The 27,520-nt window shown below is 38.6% G+C and overlaps 1 protein-coding gene across 2 annotated transcripts in view; it reads right to left on the bottom strand.

Moving 5' to 3' along the window:
- Window positions 1–27,520, bottom strand: part of Pde4d (phosphodiesterase 4D) — a 1,264,694-nt gene that overhangs the window by 665,843 nt on the left and 571,331 nt on the right. Inside the window, exon 1 of one of the 2 annotated variants that reach the window (XM_035440564.1) lies at window positions 7,001–7,266. The exons of the other annotated variant lie outside the window; for it this stretch is intronic. Within the exon in view, the coding sequence (XP_035296455.1) occupies window positions 7,001–7,266 (266 nt within the window). Of the gene's footprint in view, window positions 1–7,000; window positions 7,267–27,520 lie in introns of those variants that run through there. 2 annotated transcript variants of the gene reach the window in all.

The following is a 27,520-nucleotide window of genomic DNA, read 5'->3' as shown; positions in this document are numbered from 1 at the left end:
TCTGAATCATTCAGAATAAAATTATTCTGATTGGTTCTGTGTTTAAGCCAGTGGTATTTTAAAACCACCGTGAATCAGAATGCCCTCCCTCTCTCCTGAAGTCTTTCTCCTCTAGCTGCACACATTTTTATCAGAAATAAAGGAGCCAGACTTTCCTACAAACCACGTGTATAACAAATAAAGTCAAATACCTTTATATTAACTCATACCATTTTTAAAAATATCCTTATTTTTGTAATAGTATCATTATACATGTATGGGAAGGAAATGAATGGGAACTTAATTAGACAGTCCAAAGAGTGGTGATACTAAAAAATGTAACAAATGATGAAGAGGCAGGAAGACATGGGTTCAGACTGTTAGCCGCTGATTTCATTGCTGGATAGCTGAACGATTGTGGCTTTGTGAGATTTTTCTATGCCCCCGTGTTTAATGTGTAAGTGGTTACACATGTCACAGCACGCATGTGGAGACCAGAGTTCAACACTCTGGAGTTGGCATCTCTGCCTTGATGTGGATTTCTGGGATGAAACTCAGGATGCCAGGCTTGCCCACTCCCTGCCCTTGGGACTTGCTTTTAATTCTTTAAAAGTAGAAAGTCTGTTATCAGTATGTAGATGTAGGAAGGCTTTTTAACTTGTCAATAATCAAATATCTTTGTAGCCATATGACTTTTGATTTAGACATCCTATAACTCAAAAGGTGGAATGACTAAGGTTAAATATCAACTGGCCCACAAGCCTTGACCTCCACTACATTAAGTCAGCCACAGCTTTCAAAACATGTCTTCCTTTCAAAGAGAAAACTATTTGTAAAAATCATAGTTTTGTTTTCCTGATGGTTAGCTTCTTCCTGAAGCAGCTACCATAAGAAAAGAAAAGTAGCTTCTTTTCTAAGTGGGGGGAAAGTGTTACAAAGTGTTGACATTCATCTTGTTACCTAAAGTCACAGAAGCTTTTTAATTATAAAGCATGAACTAAAAAAAAATAAAATAAACCTACAATTTAATTATTAAAATGACCTTTGAGGTTCAACTTCAAAAAATTCTTCTCATTCATTCAACTGTGTTTTCAAGACCATACTTTTGTCTGAAAGCACATTCACCATTAGTAGCAACAGCTTCCACCAGTGGTTCTTATTGTCACTAAGATAAATGTCAATCGTCACAGGAAGTACATAGGAGTAATAAGAGCTGGGTACATCAGTTCTTACTTTCTTCCTCAGTAAATAAATGTCACATTTTGATTTTTGTAATATAGCAAATATTATGGGTCACTTAACATGTTCTATAAGAGACATGTCCTTCTGAAGTCTTCTGGTTTTAATGAAAGCAAATAACAACTTTCATGTTCACTTCAAAAGCTAAAGACACTTTCAAGCTGCCCACTAAGAAAACACCATGGCCATAGCTGACATCTGGGATCTCTGCTCCTTCAAACGTGTCTACAGTGCTTAATATACTCCCTCAGTGATTCTCCCTAGACACTCTCTGGTATCATCTCTCTTCACCTGAAGTCCTCACTATCTGCAAGGGGAGCAACAGTAATGCTTGTCTTTTGATTTCTCCACCAGAGAAAGGAGGGGGAGGAAGGAGGAGAGGGGAGGGGAAGGGAGGGGAGGAAAGGAGATAACAAGAGCCTGAAAGCTAAATGCAAGAGGTAGCATAAGAACAAGTCCAGAGTCCTCAAATGCAGTCACTAAGTAACAACTTTCAAAACCCTGCTTAGGTGTATTTAGTGCCCACACTCTAAAAGCATGGGTATTTTCTTTATAGGTGAAAATTTCTTCCCTCTTCTGTGACTTCAATAAAATTCATAGTATATATCTCACTCTCAAAGCAAGTTCAGGGGCTGGAGCACTGACCCACTGGCTACTCTTCCAGATAACCTGGTTTAAATTCCCAGCACCCATATGGCAACTCAAAACTGTCTGTAACTCAAATTCTTGGGACTCAGCACCTCCATTCAGACAACCATGCAGGCAAAACACCAATGTCCATAAAATAAAAAATAATCTTTAGAAAAAAAGAAAATCAGTTGCTGAAGAAGGGATGACTATGGAGTAAGCTGTCAATTTTTAATCGGGAGTAATTCTATACCTAATGAAGCAAATGTATAAATAAATAAATATGCCTATATCATCTAACTCCTTACAAAGCCTTTGAAAGAGGAATGCTGACAATTCAAATTTTAATCCTAAAGAAAATGTTTTCTTGTTTAAAGATTCTGTAAGTACTTCAACCATCCAACATGGTGTAGTTAAAAGCACATCTTGCATACATGGAACTTATATAATGTCACTGTTGTGACTCTGACATTTCCTCCCCCTTGATGTGCACCAAGCACAGGACACACTGAACATGTTTGGGATCACAGAGAATTTGCTCATCCAGTCCTCAGTTGAGAGGGAAAACATCAGATTATTTGTCTTAGAAAAACTTTATTTGCTTTTTAACATACATAAATTTTAGCATTAGTTTTGAGAGCTACATATACAGGAACACTCTGGGTTTGGTCCCAGCACCATGAGGTAGGAAGCCCTTAGGCAAAAAATGATAAAATGATGACATTTAAAAACTCTGAGCTGGGTTTTGGGGTTGATACAGCATGTATATGAAAATATTATAACTTAAAAGTGGGCATAATTACTATTAAGCTTCATCTTATCAGAAAGAGAAGGGTGCTTGGCTGCCTCTGACTCTAGTACTCTACTGGTGGAATCAGAAAGATTGTGAGTTGTAAGCCAAACTGGGCTATGTGATGTGTTCTAGGCCAGATATGGTTACACAGCATGACCCTGTCTCAAAAACACAATGAAATGAAAGAGCAAAGGGCTTGTGGTTTAATCATGACTAAAGGCTGACTTTTAAGATCCCCAGTGCAGAAATCAGCAGTTCTTGTTCTTCATGACTCTATTCAACACAATGGAAATGTGCTAAAACTCAGTAAGAAAAAAAAACTAAAATATGCAAACAATTTTCCGACTGGTTACTCTGAAATAAGAAGTTCAGATTTCTTTACCAGGGATTCCATAGACTTGAAATTCCTGATGACGTCATAGGGAACTCCCTATAAAATCTGACTCTGTGACTGTGTTGAGGAAATCAGAATCCTCAAATACAACAGAGTGGCAATATATTATTGATAAAACAGTCGTGACAAGCACAGGCATGTGAGAGTTCTAACCATCTCACAGGAGGCTGTTCAGGAAATCACCACTGTTGTTCAGTGATGCAGTTATTAGCAGCAGTTGCTGAGAGAGTAGCAGAAGCCAAATGTGCTACAGAAATGTGAAGAGGACAAAATTATGTCTGCTTAGGAAGTGGTCAGAGAGCAAAGTTTGGGTCAGAGAGAGGCACCCACCCTCAGCATTCCCTCTCTTTCCTTTCTTCTAACCCATGCTCAAAAAAAAAAAAAAAAAAAAAAAAAAAAAAAAAAAAAAAAAAAAAACCCAAAAAACAAATACACTCATTCTTTGGGCGGGCTCATGGAATCTTTAAACAAATTTAATGCAATTTATTCACAAATAAGTGACGTGACAAGTTCACCATCTAGAAATGTAAATATCATCCTAAAAGTTCACGAAGAGCAAAGCTCTGAGTAGGCTTTAGCATGTGAAAATAAAAATGTTAGTGACGGTGCTCCATGGCCACCTATCCCCATGAAACACACTCTAATTCACACATAGTTGTGCTGGAGAAAACCAGCCACCATGGAACAAGTTGTGAGAACCTGGGTAGCAGGAAAATAGAAGGGAGTGTTTAACCAAGTGATCTAAAACCACATGGCTGGCTAAGTCAGAGCCCTCAGCTTCAACAGTCTGTCTGGTTTCTGACAGCTTAGCTGCTCTCTTTTTAGGTCTCACAGTACCAGGGCTTTGGATCAACTGCATAAGCTGCACTTTGGGTGGACTAAGAAATGCAAATAAGTTGCAGAGTAAAGAACTGCTTGGGAAACACAGGATGCAAGTAGGCGAAAATGGAGTGTTGAACTAAAGAGAAGACTTTTTTAAAAAGCACAAGAGGACTTAAATATTGATCAGTGGCTCTAGTTACGAGATGTTTATTGAATATTCACTATTGGCCAACCATGACACGAAGCATGAATGTACCAAGATGAGTAGAACAGAACCCTGGCTCTTTGGTGGGTAAATCCAAACAAAACTCTTGCATTAAGGCATACATAAGGCAAAAAAAGAAAATAAAAAGGAAGAAAAAACAACAACAAAAAGAGCAAAGACTCAGGCTGAGGGCATCCTAGACTGCTGAATGACAGTCAGAAGGAAAGTTTACTTTCAGTCAAGGTCTTTTCACTCAACATACCTAACAAACAAAAGGATTGCTTTGATATGATCCTTACTTCAGAGGTTGACAAAGACCAAAGACTAATCATCTTAGAAGTTCAACTATGGTATAGAGAGTGAACAAGTTCATCAATAACATACCATATAACTGTAACTGTTCACCAGATCTGTCTGACCTTTTTCCTTGGAGTACAGGAATTAGCTGTGGACACAGAGCTTAGTTCTAGATGAGGCAAACAAGCCTCAGTGGTGTTCGTGCTTCTAACTCACCTTGGAAGCACTAACTCCTACCATCTTTCTTGTTATTTATCCTTATTCAGCATTGGCTGACAACCCTGGGGATTTTGTGTGTTGAACAAGAGAACCACAAGATGGTAGGATCCCATGTCCCTTAAGCACTCTAAAGCAAGCTGTCTTCCACAAAAAGGCAGAGGCAAGTAAATGCCATTCATTGTGTCAAACTACTGAGATTTGGAGGGTGTTTTTATAGAGAAATGAGTTCTATGAGAAACAGATACCCTCCAACATTATTGTTTTTCAACTAGAGTGTAAATGACTTAGAACCAAGAAATTATTCTTTTTCAACTTCATAACCATTACACATAAGATATAAACATTCACGCTAAGTGCATACTATTTACAGGCACTGTAAGTGGAAGGGACATCACCAGCAGTAACCAACATTCTGAGGCAGGACCATACAAAGCATGTGTTGAAGTAGCTGATGATTTAGGAAGAAGTAGGAGATGTAAATATAGTTAGATTCCAATTGGGTTTGTGAGTACATGTGCACTTTGAATTATACCTTTCAAATGCCAAAGAGTGTACTTAAACACATTGTGTCCATCTACGAAATTACAAATAAATAATTGAAAAAATTCTGTCTCTGCTTGGTCTAAAAAGCCTGAAGCACAGATGAGATGGTTGTCAGAAGGAAGATACCTGTGGCATGTATGAAAGCCTCGGGCTCACTGAAACAAAATGAAAACACTAGGATGCTATTTCTAACTCCCCCTGGGATGGTTTCAGCCCCTGAGGGAAACCCTTTCCTCCTGAGTTAATTAAGGATTGATAGCATGTGTATCTTTTCCAATTTGATGGCTTTCTTTCCGCCACCTGATCTGGATGAGAACTGAGAGGCCAAAAAGGAATACTAGTAGAACCCTTGTGCTTGGAGTGTCTCCAAATAGCACCAGGAGAGGAAGTGCCACAGATTCAGAAGAAAGCCTATTTTCATGAGATTTCCTGCTTTCTTTATACTCAACATACCCAAATAGCTCAGATAACCTTCGGCTGAACTCTAGGCTGCTTCAAATAGACCGAAATCAAGTGGTGAGTGAGGCTTACCCTGTCAGCAATTCATGCAATCTTAGGAAATATAATAAGAAAGCAGACAGAGGACACCCAAAGGCTGGTCCTATTTCTTCAGAAACTGAAGCCAGTTTTCTTGCCTGGCCCTCAGTGTCTGGTCTTGAGCCAACCCCCTCCTTCCAGCATCATCCAGTATGCACCCTGCTTTTCTCTCATCCACTGCTTGTTGCTGACAAGTTTCCCAACAGTATCTTCTTTCCTCAGGGAAACTCATCGTTTTCCAGATACATTTTTTTTAACTCTTAAAAATCCAGCATTTGTCTTGTCCCTTGTATGACCACTATCTCTAATGGAACTCAGAGACATTGTCATCTAGTTAAAACCTTAAAGACAATAGGAACCCTTCTTTAGTCAGACATTTAGCTATTTAAAATTAACACTCTGGAGTTGGACGTGTCTTTGAGTGTGACATGCCTTTTATTTGCTCTCTCATTGACTCTCATCTGTTATATTAATGTATCACTGGGTACAGCCAAGCTACTGAGTTAGATCTGGGTTCCCTCTACTTCTCACTGCTCCTTCCTTGAGTCTTATTTCTGTTTTGTTTTGTTTTGTTTTGCCATTTCAGACACATTGGATTGCTTGGGAAAACTCTACAGAAAATGTCAAAAGTCCTCCAGAAAAAAAAAAAAAAACATGAAAACAAATGGATAAAACAATTTCATCCACTATAATGATGATCAAATGTTCATAAAGAAAATATAAATACAAAACATTCAAAGCACCCAAATTCAAAGAACACGGTAAGAGTGCTAAGTAGTAGCTGTCACTTTCTAATGGCTTCCTAATTAATCCCTTTCCTCTTTCTTCAGAGGCAGAATGAAGATTGTGAAGGCAATAATGTAGGGTTAGAGGACAAATCTTTACACACTACTGTGAGCATCCCTGTTCATGTGGGTATCACTCAGAAGACAGCTAAGGCTGATGACGCTCTCCTCCCTCTCCTCAGATCTGGTCCTCTCTGGAAAGCCAGTTAGGAGAACCTGGCAAGGATATTAGCTTAAGAAACCAAAGAAAGCCACCACTTAGGTATGGGAGTAAACCTACATTCTTTTTTGACATCTGGAATCCAATTTTCTTGTAAGAACTTGCAATACAGACTAGCTCTGAGAACCACCCACCTCAACCACTCCTGTTACCCATCTCTAGGATTCCTGCCCTGACTTGGGCATTGGTGGGACATACTATGAAGGGAGATTACTTCCAATAAATCACAGGAGCTGAATGATGATCTTCCACACACACACACCCACCCCCAAAGCCGCAGGAGGAGCAAAAAGCACGGAACCGGTATGGCTAACATTTCAGTGTTCGCTGCAGACCTTACCACGTATGTGCTACTGTGAAGCGCCGCTGCTTGGGGATGTTGCTACTCAGAAGCATCCTGCGCAGGAGCCTGGGGGAATTCCTGGGAGAAATCACCGGCGAGAGCTTGGGAGAAGCGGATTTCCTCGCTGTCTTGGACTTTTCATGCTGCAACAGGTTTTCCCGCAGGGATTTCACTAGATCCTCGTTGAGCCATGGGTTTGGAACATGCGGATTATCCACTTCAGGGACTGTCAGGGTGTCCGGGCTTGTCGTCTGCTGAGCCATTTTCCTGGTCAACTTTGTACAGTTGGCCACAATCCAGGACAACGTGGTTGCCTGGCCTGTTTCCAGTGAGTCCCTTGATCCGAGTCCGGGAAAAAATGTCCAAGGAAACAGGTCGGATCCAGCTGCTGTTAGTTCATTCCGCCCCTGCCTCAGTCTCTCTGTGGAGGCCGCTGGGTGTAGACCAGGAGAGCGCACTCCCCCGCCGAAGCTTGTTCAACGTCACCCTCCTCCCCCAGCCCCAGCCAAAGATCACTGACGAGCTCTGGAGGCTCGGGAACATGGAGGGAAGCCACCGCGCTAGCTCGCTCGGCTTTTGTCAGCCCTGCAAAGCAGCCTGTTAAACTATTGGAACTAATGCGGCGCAGCTGCTCCAGTGACTTCTGCTTATGTACATAAAAAGTCCTGGGGGGAGGGCTTAACCATCAGATGCCTGCTACTCCTCTGTTTGGCCAGCCTTTCCATTTGCTTATTCTGAATGCAAAGGAAAGAAAAACTTGGAACTTGACCTTCCGCTCCACCAGGGGCTATTTATCTTCCTATGGTCTACATTCATAAAAGAAAATTGCTAGTCCTTTGGTTTCTTTCTTTCTTTCTTTCTTTCTTCCTTCCTTCCTTCCTTCCTTCCTTCCTTCCTTTTTTTTTCCTTTTTTTTTTTTTTTTTTTTTTAATAAGGGAAGAATAAACAGCCAGTAGCTAGACAAGGAGGACTGTTTCCCTGCTTACTAAAGTCAGTCTGATGTATCCTCTGAGAAAAATCACAAGAGAATGACACGGACTTGGACTGCCCCTCCAGATACAAGCCAAAGGTTTCAAAACGCTACACAGGAAGGACACAGGGTGACTGTTGGGTTTTACAACCTTGTTAATTATGCTTCTTTCAGTGCACCAAGCAACACTATTTATCCCCACAAATGGTGTTTGTAATCTCTTCCTAGTTAAACTCTCTCCCACAAGGGACCGGCTGTTTTCATAGGGATAGTTTTAAAAGGTTTCAATTGTTATATATGTTATATATAGTTGTTGCATTCAGCCATGAAAGGGTAAAATAAATCAAGCTTTTCATAATTTCTTGTGTTGCCTTTTAAAAGAAGATTGTAATTGGTGAAAAATATAACTTCCATAAACTTATTTAGAGAAGGTTTAAAACAAAGAGAAGAAAGTATTTTCTTATGGAAAGGAGTAGAAGATAATGTTAAAACAAGTGAGCAATAAAACCTGTTAGTTGTATTATGTGGACCCTGGAATGATGGGGAAAAAACAAACAAACAACAACAACAACAAAGAAAAACAGGAGCCTGGCACAGGAGTGTCTCAAGCAACCTGGTGAATTTGGGGGGAGGGGATCTCAGATTATTTCACACTTGGAAAAAGCAATACCTCATTGAGGACCTACAAAATTCATCCAGCCAAAAACTGGAGGCTGGAATAATTAGAGAAAACTACTGGGGGGTGGGAGGACTCTGAGGTGGTAAGAGGTGGAGAAGTTCTATAGTCACTGTTAACCTTAAGTGGTCCTATACCCACTCCCTGCTACACGTTAAATTTAAATATTTGCCATCCAAATGTTACAGATTTGTAAGATACTCTGCAGTTCTGTTCATCAAAACCTAAGATCAGCTACTTGATCCATGCATGGTAATAACATATTTGTAACAATTTATTGGTACACACATGCTATGGTTTAGTTTGAATACTTCATGCAAAGATTGAAATTGGAAGAATTAAATGTGATTATTTTTATTCCTAAAGAACTGCCATCAATACAAAAGGTTCTCACAACCTGCAACATTAAATGACAACATTCTTCAGTAAAATAAAAGACACACATCTATGCACATTATATCCACTTACACATGCTGCGGATGACTACAATCACTAATTTGAAAGTAGTGGTGTACACACACACACACACACACACACACAAAGAAAAACAACAACAAAAAACAGCAGCAACAACAACAAAATTCGGAAAATCAATTGCCCATGTTAGGAAGAAACCCTTAAAGATACAAAAGTATGAAGCTCAAAAATGAATATAAAATCTACCATAGCCCATATCCTAATGGATAGTCCTACAGCCATGCACAAACTGGAAGAACTAATTTGACTCCAGCAGGTTAAAAAAAAAGGGGGGGCAGGTGGGGTGGGGCCATAGGAATAGAGACACAACCCCATGGTTAGAGCCTATACTTCCGTTAGAGAGAACCCACGTTTGATTCTGACACCCTAGTGGGGCTACACACAACAGCCTGTACACCAGTTCCAGGTGATCCAATTTCTCTGGCCTCCAATGGTACCTGTACTCACATGCTCATATTAAGACAGACAAACACATGCACATTTTAAAATAATAAAAACTAATTTTTAGACAGGAAAAAACAAGGATGTAAGTAAGGAGGGAGACATGGTCAAGAGGTCTATGGGGAGTTGGAAGGAAGTGTGATTATTATCAAAATATGTTGTATTCATGTATGAAATCGTCAAAGGGTATGTAAATATGCATTTAAAAATTAATGGGCAGAGCCAAGACAGAAGTGCACACTTGGGAGAAGGACTAGAAAGTACAGGTGCAATATGAAGCAAATTTGAGGATAAACAAAAAAAATTCAGCATCTAGCAGCTGGTAAAATTATTTTCAGGTTCAAAGAAATTAAAAATTCAGATAATAGGGCCTAGTATAGTGGTTCAAGCATTTAATCCCAGAACTAGGGAAGTAGAGGCAAACATGGATCTATGAGTTCCAGGCCAGCCATGGCTACATAAAGAGACCCCTGTCTCAAGGAAGCAAACAAAGATTCAGAAAATAGAATAAAGCAGTTTAAAAACAAAACAAAATAGGATGCAAGAAAACTGACATGACAAAAATAAAAGTTTAGAAAATATCCCTCCTTTTGAATGACATAGTTTATTTCACACAAAAGTTCCATTTCCTTTGTAGTGAGCCTACAAATGGAGTCCTCTGTGGAGAATAAAGAATTGCTTGACACTGTCCTTGTCCTCAGGGAGTTTATATTGTAAGGACAGACAGCAAGGGATATACATGTGACAGAAAAGAGGCCAGACAAAATCATTGGAGCAGGAGATACTTAGAGTTCAGTTCTAAGTAGACAGATTGATGTCGAGTGACCAAATAAAGATCTATTACCAACAATCAAATGGGTTCTGTTAGGAAAATCATTAAGTTTAGGCACACCTAGATCCTGGTCCTTGCTTTCAGTGAGGATTTCATCTAAGAATAGGGGTGTTAAGAAAAGGAAATTAAGGCCCGGGAAATGGCCCAGTGGTTAAGAACTCTTGCTGTTCTTTCTGAGGACCTGAGTTCAATTCCCAGTACCCACATGGCAGCTTACAACTGTTTGTAACTCAAGTTCTAGGAGATTTGACACCCTCATACAGATATATATGCAGGCAAAAATACCCATGCTCATAGGGACAGGGCCCACAGCTCATTATTACAGTTAAGCTAAACAAGAAGAGCAATTATTTGTTCAGACCTCACCAAGCCTTGTAGTGAGACATGGACCAAACCTGGTGAAGGTGTTCTGCCAATCTCCCACTGCCATGGGGTTGGGTCTGGTGGGTAGGTAAGGGGCTTGGTGTTGGTTTAATTCTTGTGTAGATGCAGGACTGAGGGCCTCTTCCAAGGTCTCAAAATCCATTATTGACTTGTTCCACATCCCCCTATTTGTCTTACCAGCTTTCCCCTGAATTCATGAAATGATGGAGGTGTATGTTGCTTTCCAGAATTTTTTTTTTTAATTTTGAGAATTTTCTGGTCTATGGTCATACCACCCTGAACTTGCCTGATCTCGTCTGATCTTTGATGGGAGAATTCTCTTTTAGCCCTTTAAACTACCAGAAAAACCCTGATGTGTGGCAAAATCACACTTGAAAATCTCTGCATTAGGAAAATCCAATTGTTTACTGCTGAAGAGAGCTGGAAGTGGGTACATTTGGATAAGATGGCAATGTCCTTTATAATAAAGCCAGGATCAAAAGATGCTCTTCCAACTACAGCATTCTGCTGTCTTCCTTTTGCACAAAATCTCTTTAAACTTAGCTCTAGGGAATTTGTTTGGAAAACACTGTACTGTAAGTAACAGCCAAATAAGGACTTAGGTTTTAGCAAATGGAAATTTGGGCATAGGTGAAATGCTTGGATAACATCGCCACCATTCATGCTTGGAACAGCAGATAGCATCTTGCACTCACAAAAGTTTTCTTAGACATCTCTTGGTGAATTTTCAAAATAAAATTGTATATATATTATTTGGAAAGGACCCCAACACACACACACACACACACATATGTATGTATATACATATATATCATATAATATATTAAAAGCATGTTTGTGGTCCTTTCCAAATAATTCCAAAATATATTTTTAGTTAAATATTCATGAACTGTAAAACAAAGGAGACAAGATTTATGAAGATTCTTGGACAAATTAAGTGTGCCTGTCAGTATTCAGGTGAGTGCTGGGTTTCCCACAACTGAAAGGAAACAATGATGTGGCTCATTCGAAAGAATGGACAAATTAAAATGATTTACACTTGACTAAACAGCATTGTTTGCTTCTCTCAGGTTTGTTTTAATTAGGTAAATACACAATGAAGTGAGACTGAATTCAAATGGCCCATTGAGTGGGTGAGGCTGTGCTGTATAATAGTTATGAGGGCATGATTTCTCTTTGGAATGGAAAAGCTTGATTTGAACCCCAGCTGAGCTTCTGTGCTTTCTGTATTACTTTGGTGCTTCAGGCCCTTATTTGTGAAATAGTGTGGTGATCATGTCTACATAAGAATGTTTGCATAAAAATATGGGGCCCTGGGGAGATGACCTTGTTGGCAAAATGCTGGCCGTACAAATATGAGGACCTGGGGTCAGATGTCTAGCACCAACATTAAAAAAATAATTAAATATAAATCAAGTCTGGTGGTGTGCTCCTGCAATCCTAGCACTGGGAAGGTAGAAACAGGAGAATTTTCTTGTGCTCACTGTCCTGCTAGTCTTGCTGAATCAGGGAGTTCAAGGTTAAGGTTCATTGAGGAACCCTGTTTCAAAAAGTGAAATGAAGAAAGATAGAGGAAGACAACAAATATCAACCTCTGGCATCCATAGGTTGTAAACACAAGCATATACCACATGTGAACACAAGCATATACCACACACACACACACACACACACACACACACACACACACACACACACACACACACGCGCTACAAGGAACACCTAGGAATACCTAGAACAGAATGAGCATCCTATAGATGGTCCCTATAAATGATTCACATTTAGTAGATATCAGTTATATGCTAGGAATTTTACATTTTATTTTACTTAATTCTTGCAACCATCCTAAGAGAATCACTATTTTACAGCTAGGACCATAAGTACCAAAGGTCACTATCATTTAACAATGGTATACTTGGGATCTAAATTTGTGTCTAAAGGTACCAGAGTCTCCTATTATGCCACATTGTGTCTAAATAAGAGCTGATCTGATATTTAAATCAATCATGACTATTACTATGGAAAATAATAGGCCCCTTAGTGCTCTGAATTCTTGTTCTAGTTAACAGAAAATTTGCCCTTGGCTGCACTCAGAACATAAACTGTGACAACCCGTGTAGCCTGCCAAGTCATGGAGTTCTTATGGAGGCAGGGCGGTAGGGGGTGGAATTCCTGTGTGTTTTTTTTCCATCTATATAGCTGTTCACCTTTAATGTGATGGCATTTTAATTAAAGTCCATAGTAGTTTTCCACATTGCCAAATAATACATTCTAAATTACCCCATCTTAAACTATCACCACAGTTTACCACATTCAGAGTTCATATCATTATAAATTATGATGACACAACTGTGACATAACTATGTCTGAAAGCACAGTAGAATACTGTAGATTGAAACTTTTGAAAAGTTTCATCATCTGGGCTAGCTCACAGAGATCTTTCTTTTCTCCTTCCTTCCTTCCTCCCTTCCTTCTTTCCTTCCTTCCTCCCTTCCTTCTTATCTTTCTTTCCTATTTATTTTATTTTAGGTATATTTTTCCTACATGTATGTCTTTGCCCTTGGATGCCAGAGAGAGCATTAGATTTCCAGGAACTAGAAATTTGTATGCAGTTGTGAGCCACCCTGTGGGAGCTGGGAAATTGAACCCAGGTTCTCTGGAAGAGTGGCCAGTGCTCTTAATAGCCAAGCCACCTCTCTAGCCTTTTCTTTTTTTGACAGTTTTATACCTATATGCAATTGTTCACCCTCACACCCTGTGGTATCCCATTCCTTTCTTCTGAGCCTCTCCTTCTTCCCAGCTATTTTCCCAGTGGCTACACCATAATGACACCAAAAAGTATAATTTTTGAAAAATGAATAAATATATAATTCTTCAGCAAAGAGAATAGATGTGAAATGTCAAGTTAATAATTAGAGCAACTAGTTTAATGGCTTTTAAAATGAGTGTCTAACAGCTAAACATAGAGAACTACAAGTATGAAGCAGGGCTTGAGTAAAAGTTAAAATGTTCTACATTGAAAGAGTAACAACAACCTGGACAAAGAAAATGGCTTGAGGACAGAAGAGACATTAGGGTTTTAGACTCTTTACTGACTAAAACTGTACTTGGTACTTGGGTAGGTAATGTAGGATGGGGTTTAAATGCAGCTAATCTGATGGCAACAGGTTTTATAATTTTGAAAAGGATGATTCTGAAGTCTGTTTCTATTCAATGTGAGTTTGTAAAGAAGTAGAAGGGAGCTAATGAGGAACTAATTGTTAAGATTTAATCACTGGCTTTATATGAACATACAATAAAGTAAGGAAGTTGAAACTGATTGGATATTCCTTAGCATAATCAATTATACATACAACTCATTAAAATCCACTTATTTAATTATCAAAGACATGTTACTATTTTCAGCATATTTAGAAGTAATTGAGAAAGACTCATGCATGTGCTGGCTGAATTATGTCAGAGTTGCATATATATAGCTCGATCTTGGTTCATTTTAATGAAAATATCAAGCATTTTAAATGTTCACAGATTAATCATCTAAGTATTAGATAGTATTTCACACCTCCCTTAAAAGAAAAGTTAACATTGTATAGAACACTATATGAACAGCATTAAAGTGGCATGCTTACTGAATATCTGATGGATAAAAGACAATATAACCTAAATTAGTGTTCCTTCCTTTCCTCCTGAAACATGCACTTAAAATGAGACTTGTAGGAGCACCAATCTCTAGTTGCTAAAAGAAACTCTAGAATTACCCTTCTATAAATGCTACTCATATGGCTCCAAAAAGTGTAATATTGTAGCATTTTATTATATCACACTATTTATTATATTCTACTGATTTTTTCAGTAGAAATAATAATTAAGCATTCTTGGCTTCAATTTGTAGACATCCAATACCCCATTATATCTGAATGGTATCATTCACTAGCCCACTCAATCACTGAAAAAGCCACTAGGCACAAGTGGAAGACATATATGTACTCATTGGCACTATCTGCTTTACATTCTGAAGTGGGTAGTTAGCTACAAAAGAAAAGTTATATAGCTTCCTCAAGATTATGCATACCAAATACCTTCAAAGTTTCTTATAGTCAAAACTAACAGATCTACAAACTCACCCAAATGGTTCCATGTACACAGAAAATCTTGAGTCCACTTTTAGAACATTTTGTTCTTAATGACAATTAATAAGAATACGGATATAGTTGTTGTCTTTCCTCATATAACAGTTCATTATGAAAATGAACATAATCTAATGTGTCTCCTTAGCCCAGAGGAATATAATAAAGTCATGATTCATTGAAAACCCAACAAGAAGAAGCACATTCTCTTGTTTCCCCATCTCTGTTTACCCACCATACTTCCATTTACCAAGGGAATAGTTTTTAGGATCTTTGTAAAATTAGCATAATGTAATTTGTAAACGTCCCATGATCCCTATAAGTAATGTTTGCCTCAGTCCTTCTGATTTTGGGGTCTGCTTTCCATGGGATAAAATATTTCACATTCAAGTATCTATATTTAATGACTTATAATTGTAGCTGGAATTCTTCAACATACATAAATAACAATCCTCAAAAGACAGACACATTTACAAGGATATCATTTTTATACATAAATATAAGGAGCCTCCTAGACTCTATTGTTTATAGGGAACACTGACATAAAGCTTTGTAAAGAGCAGGGATGTATTCACAGTCCCACAAGCTACTGTACTATGAACACATTCATATGGTCATTTAAATTCTCTCGACTTACATTTATCAGTCTAAGGTCCTATAGCTTTTAAAACCTCAAAATGCACAATTTAGTGTTTAGTGTATACAATCAATGAATGAAATGTATGGCATGCAGGTTGCATTTCAATAAAATTGTCTTAAAAATGTCATTATGCATCCCCCAAAAAAGGTGCTTTGATATACAAAAAAACAGCCCTAAGTATTAAGTCTTTGTGTTTGGTTATGAGTTTTTATAATGTGAGATTCAAAACCCATTATCAAGTAACAATATGGTCCCTTCCACTAGTAGCTGGGGCTACTTTACACCACTGACTCTGCTTTAAGAGCGATATTCCATGTTTAGGAAATGCAAGGTGGAGGGAAGGACAGTGCCACACTATACAGGTGCCTTACCAATGTTATGATGGCCCTGGAACTTTTGAAAATTCTTTCCCTAACTAGGTAAAAAAATGTGTTCTGACATCTGAGTCACAGCTTAGGAGACAGAGTGGGAGAGCAATGCCTAAGTTAATTTAATATTTGGAATCAAAGTATTGTTTTACTTCTAAAATAGTAAAGCTGCAGAGAGAGGTATATTCACTGTTACATAATATAGCAGATTTTCAGAACATCAGGACTTAATTAACCTTTTAGGCTATGTGGAAACTCTGAACTTACACTTCCTAAAGTATGTCTCACAGTAGACTGTTTCCAACTTATGTTGTACACACACAAATAGCTTTTTCTATATCTAATTATGGTCTAAGTGTTTCCTTTGTGCTAGCTTCCTTTGGATTCAATTATTACTATGCTCAGTCTCCAAGCTAAGTCCACCATCCTCTTCAGTTCTATCTACAGGTAGAAACTATAAACTTCAAAGATCTTAGAGAGGGGGTGCCTGAGAGCTAGATTACAACAGTGTGGATTGCATGCCATACCATACATTAAGTCAATGAAAGCCTACATATGTGTTGCATGAGAAGACACTGCTGTAGAGGCATGTAAAGACCATCTTAGGCCATAATAATTGTAGAGTTTTTCAAACTTTAGTACAGCTAAGAATCACTTGGAGACCATGATAAAATGTGGAGTCAGATTCAGTGTGTCAGATGGGAGACACAGGATTCTTAATTTCCAAATCTTTCAAGTGGTTCATAGATTACCCATGGACCAGCAATATTACCCAGTATCTATGCACCAGAATAAGTCTTAATAGACAGCCAGTGAATACTATATAATGAAAACCGTAACTTGGAGCTAGGTGATGCTATTCCTTTGCATTCAGCTATTTATATTGTGATTGGTTATCTCCTAATCTAATTGCTAAATAAGTTATAGTTAGCTCTGATATTAATATTGATTATAAACTTGGCAGGATCTAAAACAATTATCTAGGCATGCCTGTGAGGGATTATTTAGATTAGAATATGACAGTGAGGAATTTTTTGGATCGGGTTCATTTGAGGTGGAAAGATTTATCATAAGCAGCTCCCTTGCTGGAGCTGGAATCATGGACCAAAAGGAAGAGGAAGTGAGCTGAGCACTAGGTCTCATTTCTTGGCTGTAGATTCTTGATTGTAGACACAAAGACACAAATGACAGCTGTCTCAAGTTCCTGTTGCTATGATTCCCTTACCACGAAGGACTATAACCTTGACCTGTAAACCAAAACAAGCCCTTTCTCCCTTACACTGCATGGGTTAGGGTATTTCATCACAGCATCAGGAATAATTATGAGTCAATATAATTACATAAAATATATCACAAGCCCTTTGTTTTTAAAATACATATATATTCTAATACATAATCCAATTCTATTAGAGGTAATAGTCAATCTCACAGTCAGCTGGGATTTACAGTCTTCCTTTATAGTATGAGGCATTGCCAAAGACCAATAAAATTCACTAGTCATTAAGTATCTACCAATGAACCAACAAAGGGTGCTACCATCTAGTTCCTCCTTCTGGCCTTACAGTCAGTCTCTGGGGAACTGTAAAAATAGGCATATGTTTTTCTTCTAGTGCTTTAAAAGAAGTTATTCTGTCCTGGAAATACTCAAATGATTGCTAAATTATGTGTAGCAATCTGACCTTCTTCTGGAATTATTATCATGTTTTTGTAGCATTGGAGACTGAATAGAGGTCTCGATTATGTTAGGAAAATGTCGTGCTGCAGAGCTATGGACACAATGCCTTTTTGAAACTCATACTGTAAATCCTAAAAAAAAATATAAATAGTTATATACTAATCCTATACAAATATATGCCTGATAACTAAAATTTATCATCTTTAAGTGCGCAAACCTGTATAAAACCAACTGGTAATTGTTTAGTCAGTTACCAGGGAAAACCAAATGCCCTTGTTACACCCAGAGTAGAGCATCTCTGTTTCAGCAGCAGTTGTCCAACATCCTTGACATTAACTTCCTGGAAGATAGTAACTGCTCAGTCGGGAGGTCCTGAGGAAATGGCTGGGTACAGTTTGTTTTTGTATTATCTGTGTTTACTTTCACCTACCAAATGAAGAGACAGTGTTCCCAAATCAACTACCACTAAGCTATCAGCTGAAAATAGACAATATTTTCTAAATCCTACCAATGTAATCATTTTTAAATTATCTATATAACATTTACTTTATCTCCACTGTTAGGAAATTTAAATTTCAAGAGAAATCTAAAGTTCCTTTGTGGAACCATTCCCCAACTTGACCCTCCTCATAGGTAGCTGGTCATGGTTATCTTTGGGAATTTTCCATTTCCATTGTAGGGACCCCCAGCCAAAGTAGATGCAAATGAAAATGGAGCTAGTTTACTAAGGAACTGAATTTTAAGTGTTATCTGATTGTATTAATTTAAACTTAAATAGGCATATGTAGCTAATGGCTTCATTTATTGAACAGTGAATGGCAGGCCATGTGCTGTCATGAATACTTACATGCCTACAAAGAAATGTTTTTGGAGTCTTCCCTAAAAGCCATGGTATCATATGTCATCATTTGGCAACTTCATTTTGTTCTGCAGTGAAGATCTCATTTGTTACTTTTAGCTGATGCATGCTAGTGACCATCAGCCATTTCCCTTTCAAAAAGTATTCTGATTTCCTAGTTTTCACTCGAACACAATCAGCAGCCTTGTAAATCACTGGGCATACATTGTAGATCATAAAAAAAAAAAAAAACAGACAGTTGGAGGTCAGATTGTTAAGTGCTAGGATATCTGCATTCTTAAAATTTTCAGAAAAGGTGCCAAATTTTTGATGATCCTGCAGACACTCCCAACAACAGTGTTGGATTTCCCACATTTTTGTCTCCTCAAACAACCGTATCCATCTTCTTGTGTTCACTGTCAACACCTTTTGTCCCTCAAGAATATCCTCTATTTTTCTTAAGGTAGAAGGAACTAAGAAAAGTAATAGCAGCTACTATTAAAACTCAAGCCGCATTTCCCTGTGCTTCCAAGGCTGTGCTCAATTTTGGCTCTAGCAATTTCACTTGACCAAGCATTTCCCTGTGGTGTCTCCAGTGTGACAGTATCTGTGCATTGCAGGAGGCACTGGAGGAGGAGGGAATGCATTAACTTTCTTTTTTCAGTAATGTTCTTGCACTATTCAGTAAACCATGTTTTAAACTGTTCTTGCTATAATACAGCCAGATTTGGCTGTGAGCATTTAGTCTTCTGGCCTACCCCTTCATTTACACAGAAATATATAAGATGTCATGCCTGACCAGAACTCTACCACTATTTTTTTCTTTTTTTGTGAATGCTTTCTTTGAGAATAATAAGCCATTTCTAGATTATGCCTGAGATTTGAGGCTCACTGTACAGGCCTGAGTGAAGGCATACATTTGCTTCATTTTCAGTAATAGTTTTACACAATTGAAGAACACTTGGCCAGGAATCTAGTCCTGATTGCCTCACTTGTTCTAAGGCCTGAGACGGGCCTACAAATCTCTGGGACTCCACTTTCTTCTCTGAAATAGCAAGGAATGGAGGTGATCACAGTGGGACATGAGCCCAAGTTGTCATTGAAGGAAGTGAGGTTCTCCATGGATGCTGCTTCTCATTTGGCTTTGTTTTCATAAGAGAAAACTGAGACAACAAAATAAATAGTTCGTGACTCCACTCTTTTGTCATTGAGCAGGAAAAAATTTCATGGCATGAAATTTATCATTTTGGCATAAAACTCTAGAAAACCATTTCCTTAGTTATTGTACTCTTTACAGCCTAATGGTTACTAAGATTAAATGGACATAATTTTGCATGATAACCATGTTTCTATTACATTTTAAAGATTTATTTATTTATTGCATATGCATTGTTCTGCCTATGTACCAGAAGATGGTACCAGACTGAACTGTAGATGGTTGTGAGCCACCGTGTGGTTGCTGGGAATTGAACTCAGGACCCCTGGAAGAGCAGTCAGTGCTCTTAACCTCTGAGCCATCTCTCCAGCCCTCTATTACTTTTTTAAGTCTATACAATAAACAAAACAAAACACAGTCCCTGATTTATAATGCATGGTGGTATATACAGCACAAACACTGCCCATGTAATTTAAAGATGGCAACATGTTGTTGGCAATGCCGAGTTGGGAAGTAGTGTCTCATAGTACATCCTCACACTGTGCTTCCACAAACAGATGCAACTGTCAGATGCCCTCAAATTACAGATAGTAGAGAGCCATCAAATAATTAAAAAGTGGTGGGTTTAGACTTATCTTGTATAATTTTTGTTGAAAATACTTTACTGAACTGGATGTTTACATAATTTAATTAAAAAAATAATTGGTTGTTGTACCAGCTTACTCCAGAACATTTTAAAATAGGTGCCAGTGAAGTCATTAGTGGTCAGTGTTAGTATTCAGGCATCTGTACTGGCCTGCCCTTGAAGTTCTGGAAGGATATGACCTCAGTTGCAGCCACTAAGAGCACCACCTGTGCACATTCACTATGTTCCCTTTTAAAAGGGCCCTGCCCAAGTCCCATCTTCCTCTCTTTCCTCTCTCCTGCTGTTCCTGCCCCCAGTGGCCAATCTTCCCCCTTCCCTTTTCCCCTTTTACCATCCCTTTCCCCTAATAAAAGCCCCTCCGTGTGAATTCTATCAGATGGGGTCTTTATTTCGAATGCCACTTTTGAGGATTACAGGAGTCAGTTCTAAAACACAGCTGCTTATTGGCCATTGGACAAGCCTCTACTCTGAGGAGCCTGCTCTGCTCTTTTGTGGTTGTCGTAAAGCTGTTGGTTTGATTGAATTTTAGATGTCCCTTTATGGTTTCTACATTTGTGTTTATCAGTATATGCATAGCTAATTTATTTCTTAGGTCTGTGTTCCACATTAATAGAGGGAATGGGCAGGTCTAGAATTCACTATAGAACTTATTGAGTATTCAATACATATATGGTTCAATAAGGAAGACCTCCAAATCAAAACTAGTATATTGGGATTAAAGTGAACTCCTAGATTCTGAAGCCATGTCCTGTTGTTTTTGTTTGTTTGTTTTTGTTTTTTCTTTCTTTGTGTGTGTGTGTGTGTGTGTGTGTGTGTGTGTGTGTGTGTTTCCAGACAGGGTTTCTCTGTGTAACAGCCCTAGATGTCCTGGAACTTGCTTAGTAGACTAGGCTGGCCTCAAACTCACAAGAGATCCACCTGTTTCCGCCTTCTGAGTGCTGGGATTAACAGTGTGCACCACCACTGCCTGGGCCATGTGACTATATATATATGAAAACACTACAGAGAAGGGTTATCTTTCTACAGTTATAGGACTTGAAAATTAAGAATCTAACAGACTTGAAATTATAAAACTTATATCACACCAGAGAACGGAGAAGCATGTGTTGGAGATTTCCAAAAGCAACTCTCAAGTTAAAACTCGAAGTTTAAAGCTTTTAGGCATCTGCACTTGTAAAATCAAGGTTCTTTAGGCACTTATGGAGGAAGCACTGGAGGAAGGAAAATCACACAATATTTTCTGCAAGAGGTTCAACTTCCCCTCAGTTCTTTCAGGTTGAAAAAAAAAAAAAAAGGCAAACTACACAGGTCCTGGCAGTAGGCTGTAAGGAAGGGCAAGGCACAGAGCAGGCTGGGACACGAATTTAAAGATCAGTATGGAACGAAGCAGAGTGTTCATTCAATTAGTGTAACATTTGTTAAGGTAATTAGCCTTAATGTCAGTATTTTAAAACATTGTTGGGGTTATGATTAAGGTAGGAGTGTGGCATTATTTGGCGAATCCCATTTTAAGTAGTGACTCTTGTAAAGAAAATATTTAAGCCAATTATCTGGGGAGGGGGCATTAGTTTCTTCTTTTTAATCACTGCTGAGTTGGCTATGATCCAGTAAATAATCCCAATCATGCTCTTACAACCAATCCCCCTACTAAACAAAGTGCATCAAAAAGAAAAAGCATTGAAAAAAGAGAGAGAGATTAGCTGAGAAGATGAAATGGTTAGGAAATGTGGGAGACAAGAGAGAGCAATGAGGGTAAATGCAACCATAACATACTGTATATGTATGCAATTGCCAAAAAATAAATAAATAAAGAGAGGGCACCCTATTCAAGTCTTTTGAATATTGCATTCAAAGGAACTCACTATTTTGGAAATTTCCATTTACTATGCAAGCATTCTGGTCTCTGAATTGGGTACAAATTATTGTCTATAGCCATATTTTCTTATTTAGTAGGCATACAAGGAAATGAATGAGGGGTGTCATGGGGTATAAGTAACAGTTATCTTCAAGTAATGTAGTTTTCATCTTTTATTACCTGATAGTTCTTCATAGTAAAATTCTTACTAGACTATTCCTAAAAATGTTCACTTATCCTTTCATTTAGCCAACAAACACTCACTGAACACTTAGTATCTTCTAGTAATATATTATGTGCAAATGTCAAAATCATAGAGGACTGGGTCACTTACATTGCAGAGTACCCAAAAGGGGACCCGTCAAAAACAGTCAAGGTTGGTAGGCTACTAACCCCCCCCCCTTCACTTCTCAATGTTATTTCCCAAGATGAAAATGAAGTAAAATCATTGTGTGTGTTCTTTTAGCAGTCAGGTGGCTGTTTTAAGTGTTATCTTGAAAAAACTTAGTTTGCAGTGGGTTTTACAAGAAAATCAGGAGCATAATTAGATTTTGTATGTTTTCTTAAATTTGATGTAAGCATTTATTTTATATTTGGGGGTTTCAAGATAATTCCAATACCAGATACAAAATTGTGAGTTTTACTATTATCTTCATACATGTGTTCAAGACATTTTAATCCTATTAGTAGCTGAAGAACACTGCCTCACTTTTGCTGTACTCCAACCTTCTTTGTGGCAGAAAGTATGTGGTTTACTTGTGATGTAATTCCTGTGTCTGTTGCCAATGACAACGGTTGTTTTCTTCATTAGGTTTTATGTGGTTGGTCAGGTTATGTCACGAGAATTACACTCTGAAGAATTATGAGTGTGTTAAATGCCAGCTTTGTGCACTGATTGCCGTGTGGTGTGTATGAGTGGGGGGTGGCTCTTAGTTTCATTAGGACAGAAATGCAGATTCCTGGGTACCCTGAGGTGACTTTTGTACATCAGCTGGTTTCTCTCTCCCCCTTCCCTACCATCCATTTTCTAGCCTCTGGAAAATGGCACATTCGTGTCCAGAAAGTCCCACTTATCACTTCTTTTCTGTTGCTCTCCTGTTTCAGTGGCTTCAAGAAGCCTTGAAGTGCAACCTCCTTGGTGCGTCACTGAGAACAACCTAAGTCAACTGTAATTTTCAACAGATCCTGAACATGGATTTGGAAAGATCAGGTGTTACTGAAATGAGTTATAATAAATTCAGGCTTGAGTCCAATTGCTTCCAGCTTGTCTCCTCCCTCTGTGGGTTAACAAGTGTTTCCAAAGCCACGGGGCTTTAAGAACCCCGAAACAGCTAATTAACAGAGCTGATCTACATCGGATGAGGCCTGTGTGTTCCAGGCCGCTGTGCCACCTCAGCTTCCCAAAGCTATCAGAACAGAAGGGAGCATTTGGAATTGGGTTGTGACATTCTGCTCCCTGCCTGTGGCAGAAAATAGCCTTCTCCACAGGCACTTTAGGTGAGAATAGTGCTTTCAATAACAACAATCAAAAAAATAAAAAACAAAAAAGGTCTCATGGCCACAACTATGAAAAAGTAAATGAACATTTCCTCATGTTCAGACTGTGACTCACAACTGGCCTGTGAATGGACCAAAGCCTGAGGCATTCCCTTGACAGACTGTCCAGTGAAATACAGGCTTGGAGAGAGGGCAAGTTAGCTTTGATCACAGTCTTCCAAGAAGCAAACAAAACCCAACATTTTCTTTTACTTATCTATAAGCAAAAGTATAATCAAACTTACTTATTTTTTTTAAAAAAAAATGGACAAGTTGAGACAAACCGTTATGTACTTTAATAATAAAGTCATCTATCACACACAAAAGTGTTCTCTCATGCTTCTGGCTTAAAAATCCTTCTTCCACCACTGGGATTGTGGTGGTGCATGCCTTTAACCCCAGCACTTGGGGGACAGAAGCATGTTGGCTTCTATGAGTTCAAGGCCAGTCTGGTCTACAGAGAAAGTTTCATTATCATATCAAAGGTGTCTTTTTGAAACTTACCATTCTTACCTGAGTAGACTTGATTTTTTGCTTTTATTTCCTGGTAGACAACATACAGCTTTTTTTGTCCTTCTTATGCCACAGCAATCACTACCAGACCTACATCTACATAATTTCATTCTAAGTTACCAGACCAAATTGTGTGCACTCAAGAATACTATAGCTGTAGAAATCCTGTCCCAACGGACCCTGCCTTTTGAAGGCTATCACCACATCCACCCAATTATTCATGTCTCTGCTCCATTTTTCATTCATTCTTAAGATAATAGTGCTTTGGGAATTACATTTTCATTGGGAATTATTTACCTCTTAATCACAGGACTATACTTTGTATCCCTCTGACTAATTCTTTTGTCAGTCATATCACAAGGATTGGTTTGTAAGGTACCTTTTGGTACTTAATGTTTACATTATTTTTATAATATATAGAGTGAAATGATAAAGGACTTATATGGAAATGGGCACACAAATGGATTAATGGATATAACTAGGTCATTCAATTAGATTGTACCTAAGGGTTTTTCAAAGTATATAATTAATTTTATATAATCCATTTTAAAGGACAGGTTTGAAGTGAGAAGAAAGAAATATATGAATTAGTATAAATTCATATCCAGTGGCATCTGAATTACAAGTCTAATTTTACCCCATGCCTTAAACTTGCACAACCCCTCTATGCAGACTTCTCATTAAAGGACTATAGATACCACCCTGACAGATATTAGAAGCTGTGTATAGACAGGTAGCTCTCATTTAATGATTAAAAATATTTCTCTTCAGAACACATCTAATCAAGCCTAAAGCTGGGAATGACCCTAAAAGATTGAGTTAGGATATGAAACAAATCATGAGTCCTAAAAGAAATATATGCTGAGATAAATGTATAGCAATATCACTGTATAACTAATACTCACCTATAACAACTAGCTAGATAGAAAATGCAATGTGTACAGCAATAGAAAAAGGAGTGCTGGGGGATCTTTAAGGACTTGAGCGTTTTAACACAAGGCTTTAAACAGTGCTTCATGCTTTAATGAGAAAGAAAAGATTACCTGTGACAGAATATCTGAAGGACAGGCTTTGAAAATGTCTGGCGACTGGCCATTTTCAGGGCAGTGTTTCTTTCTGGAAAACACTCCCTGGGCAGAAGAATGAGCCAGGCACACAGAGTTTAGGCCAGTAACAAAGCCTGAGCTCTCTTGAGGGACCAGACATCCTGCAAAGGCTGTAGTAGCTGTGATTTGAACACATCCCCGGGATGACCCCACAGGACATGGAGAGAACACAGAGCTTAAAGTGAAAGACATTAATGAAAATCTAGCACAGTTCCAGGAAGAAAAGGAGACTTACCTGTGCTTATTGGAGCAGATGCACAATGGAAGTACGTTGCTATGCTGGGGTGAGGTGGGAGATGGGTAGTGTCTGGGTAACACCATGACCTACTAACCCTTAGGGATTCTGCTAGTTGTTGGTTCTCGAGAAAGAGCAAAAACATTCCTAGCTGAACTTGCCACTCTGAGCTGTCCTTAGGGGTTCCCAGAAAGACTCAGCTAGACAGTGACAGGAACTGCTTCAGCAGTGTGGGTAAAAGCTAATGGAGCTTAAGCTATCATAGTCTATGTTGCATGCTTTGTTGCTTAGTTCTCGAGAAGTAAAGTAAATGTTCATTTTTAACAAATTATTATAAAGGTAAAGGAGTGGTAAGGTTAGAAAGTCCATTTATAGAAACTTATTACAGGTAATAAAATGAATTTTATAAAGAGAAAATGAAAAAAGATAAAATCTAAAATACAACGTATATCTGTGTGTATACAATATATATGTATATTGCAATAATGCATGTATAACACATGTATACATCCATACTACATATACACACACACACATATATATATATATGTGTGTGTGTGTGTGTGTGTGTGTGTGTGTGTGTGTGTGTGTGTGTGTGTTTGTATATAGCTTCTACGAAAACCTAAACATTCTATTTCATGGGAGACAGTCCATGTGCTCTGAATTCAGGATTCGCCTGATTGAGATAACAGTTTTCTTGATGGGATTAGAAGAGTTGGTGGGAGAAAGGACACCAGACAGAGTGCTCACCCAAAGGCGAATCCACTGAGGGTGAGAATGGCATTTGTTTCATGTCTTGGAGATCATTTCCAGGAGGAAAATGATCAAAAACCTTGTGCTCAGAAAGAAGAGCCAGTGGTGGGCAGCACCAAGAAGCAAGAGTGAGCGGCTCATTCATGAAGGCTTGTGTCCACCCAAGCCACCCTGTGGTGGACCCAGCTGCCTGGGCAGTTAGTTGTACATGGCAGTTTGTTCTGTGGTAGGGAGAAGCTATTAGATCATAGAGTCAGAGCAAGTTCTGCACTCTACTGCCTAAGTGACATGCAACGTGGAGTCCGAGTTTCTTATTATGCTAAGATTCAAGCCCTTCTGCTTCTTGTAGATGAGAAATGATGTCACCTGGAATTATTGCAATTTTCTTGGTTTCCCTGAAGTTATACAGTGCATTTAAGCAGTCATTGTATTTTAACTTCTATGCAGGTGAAAATTCATCTTCATTGTGAATGAAATTCACAACCCCTTTATGTGCCATTTTACTCCAGGATAAAAATGAATCCTTAATTTAATTTCATTAGCCCTCTTTGGTCTGTGGAAGTCTTCCTGTTTAGTGGCTTCCTCTGCAAAACAGGAGTTTGGGATCAGTGTTCTTCTAGGGATGGAATCAGATCCAGGCTCAGCTTCACCAAGAATCCATTGTGGTGCTCTGGGCTCTGTATACCCAGAGGCAAAGCTCTCATAAATAATTGTGTGCCCTGAGCTATTGTGACTTCCAGGCAGTATGGCCAGCTGAAATGAAGCAGCAGGAAGTGTTCTTTGGTGGGAGTAACCCTGGAGGGAAGGGGGAGTGGGGAGAGGAAATGACACCATTCCTGTCCTACTCGGACAGTGACAGAAATGCATAAAGCCCTGCAGAGTTTGAGAGACCTGAAAAGCTCAATGCTCTTCAATGACAAAGACACAGCAACTTGCAAGGGGCATTAAGTTATTTTATCATAGAGCCTGCAATAAAACATAGCCCTGGAAACCAAAAGCTTATTAAAATGCACTTTCAAATACTCACAACAAAATAATGATGGGAACACTTAGAAATGTAACATTTTAGTTTAGGGAGGAAGAAGCCACTTTTTCTTCTTTTCATTTTTAGTGAGTGGCCCAAAGTTAATTTTACCATGGAAATACTAAAAACCAAATGCATGATTTTATCCATTTCCAAGTCTTGAGCGTTATGTGTGAAAATGAAACCTTGAAACAGAGAATGACCTCAAAGATTGAAAAGAAACAAGGATAAGCCATTTCCCAGTAAAGAAAGATTACTGCAAAAA

This window comes from Cricetulus griseus, chromosome 2, assembly GCF_003668045.3.
Source record: "Cricetulus griseus strain 17A/GY chromosome 2, alternate assembly CriGri-PICRH-1.0, whole genome shotgun sequence".
Lineage (NCBI taxonomy): Eukaryota > Metazoa > Chordata > Mammalia > Rodentia > Cricetidae > Cricetulus > Cricetulus griseus.
Note: the sequence above shows the minus strand (reverse complement) of the source record. Positions and strands in the feature narration are given on the sequence as shown.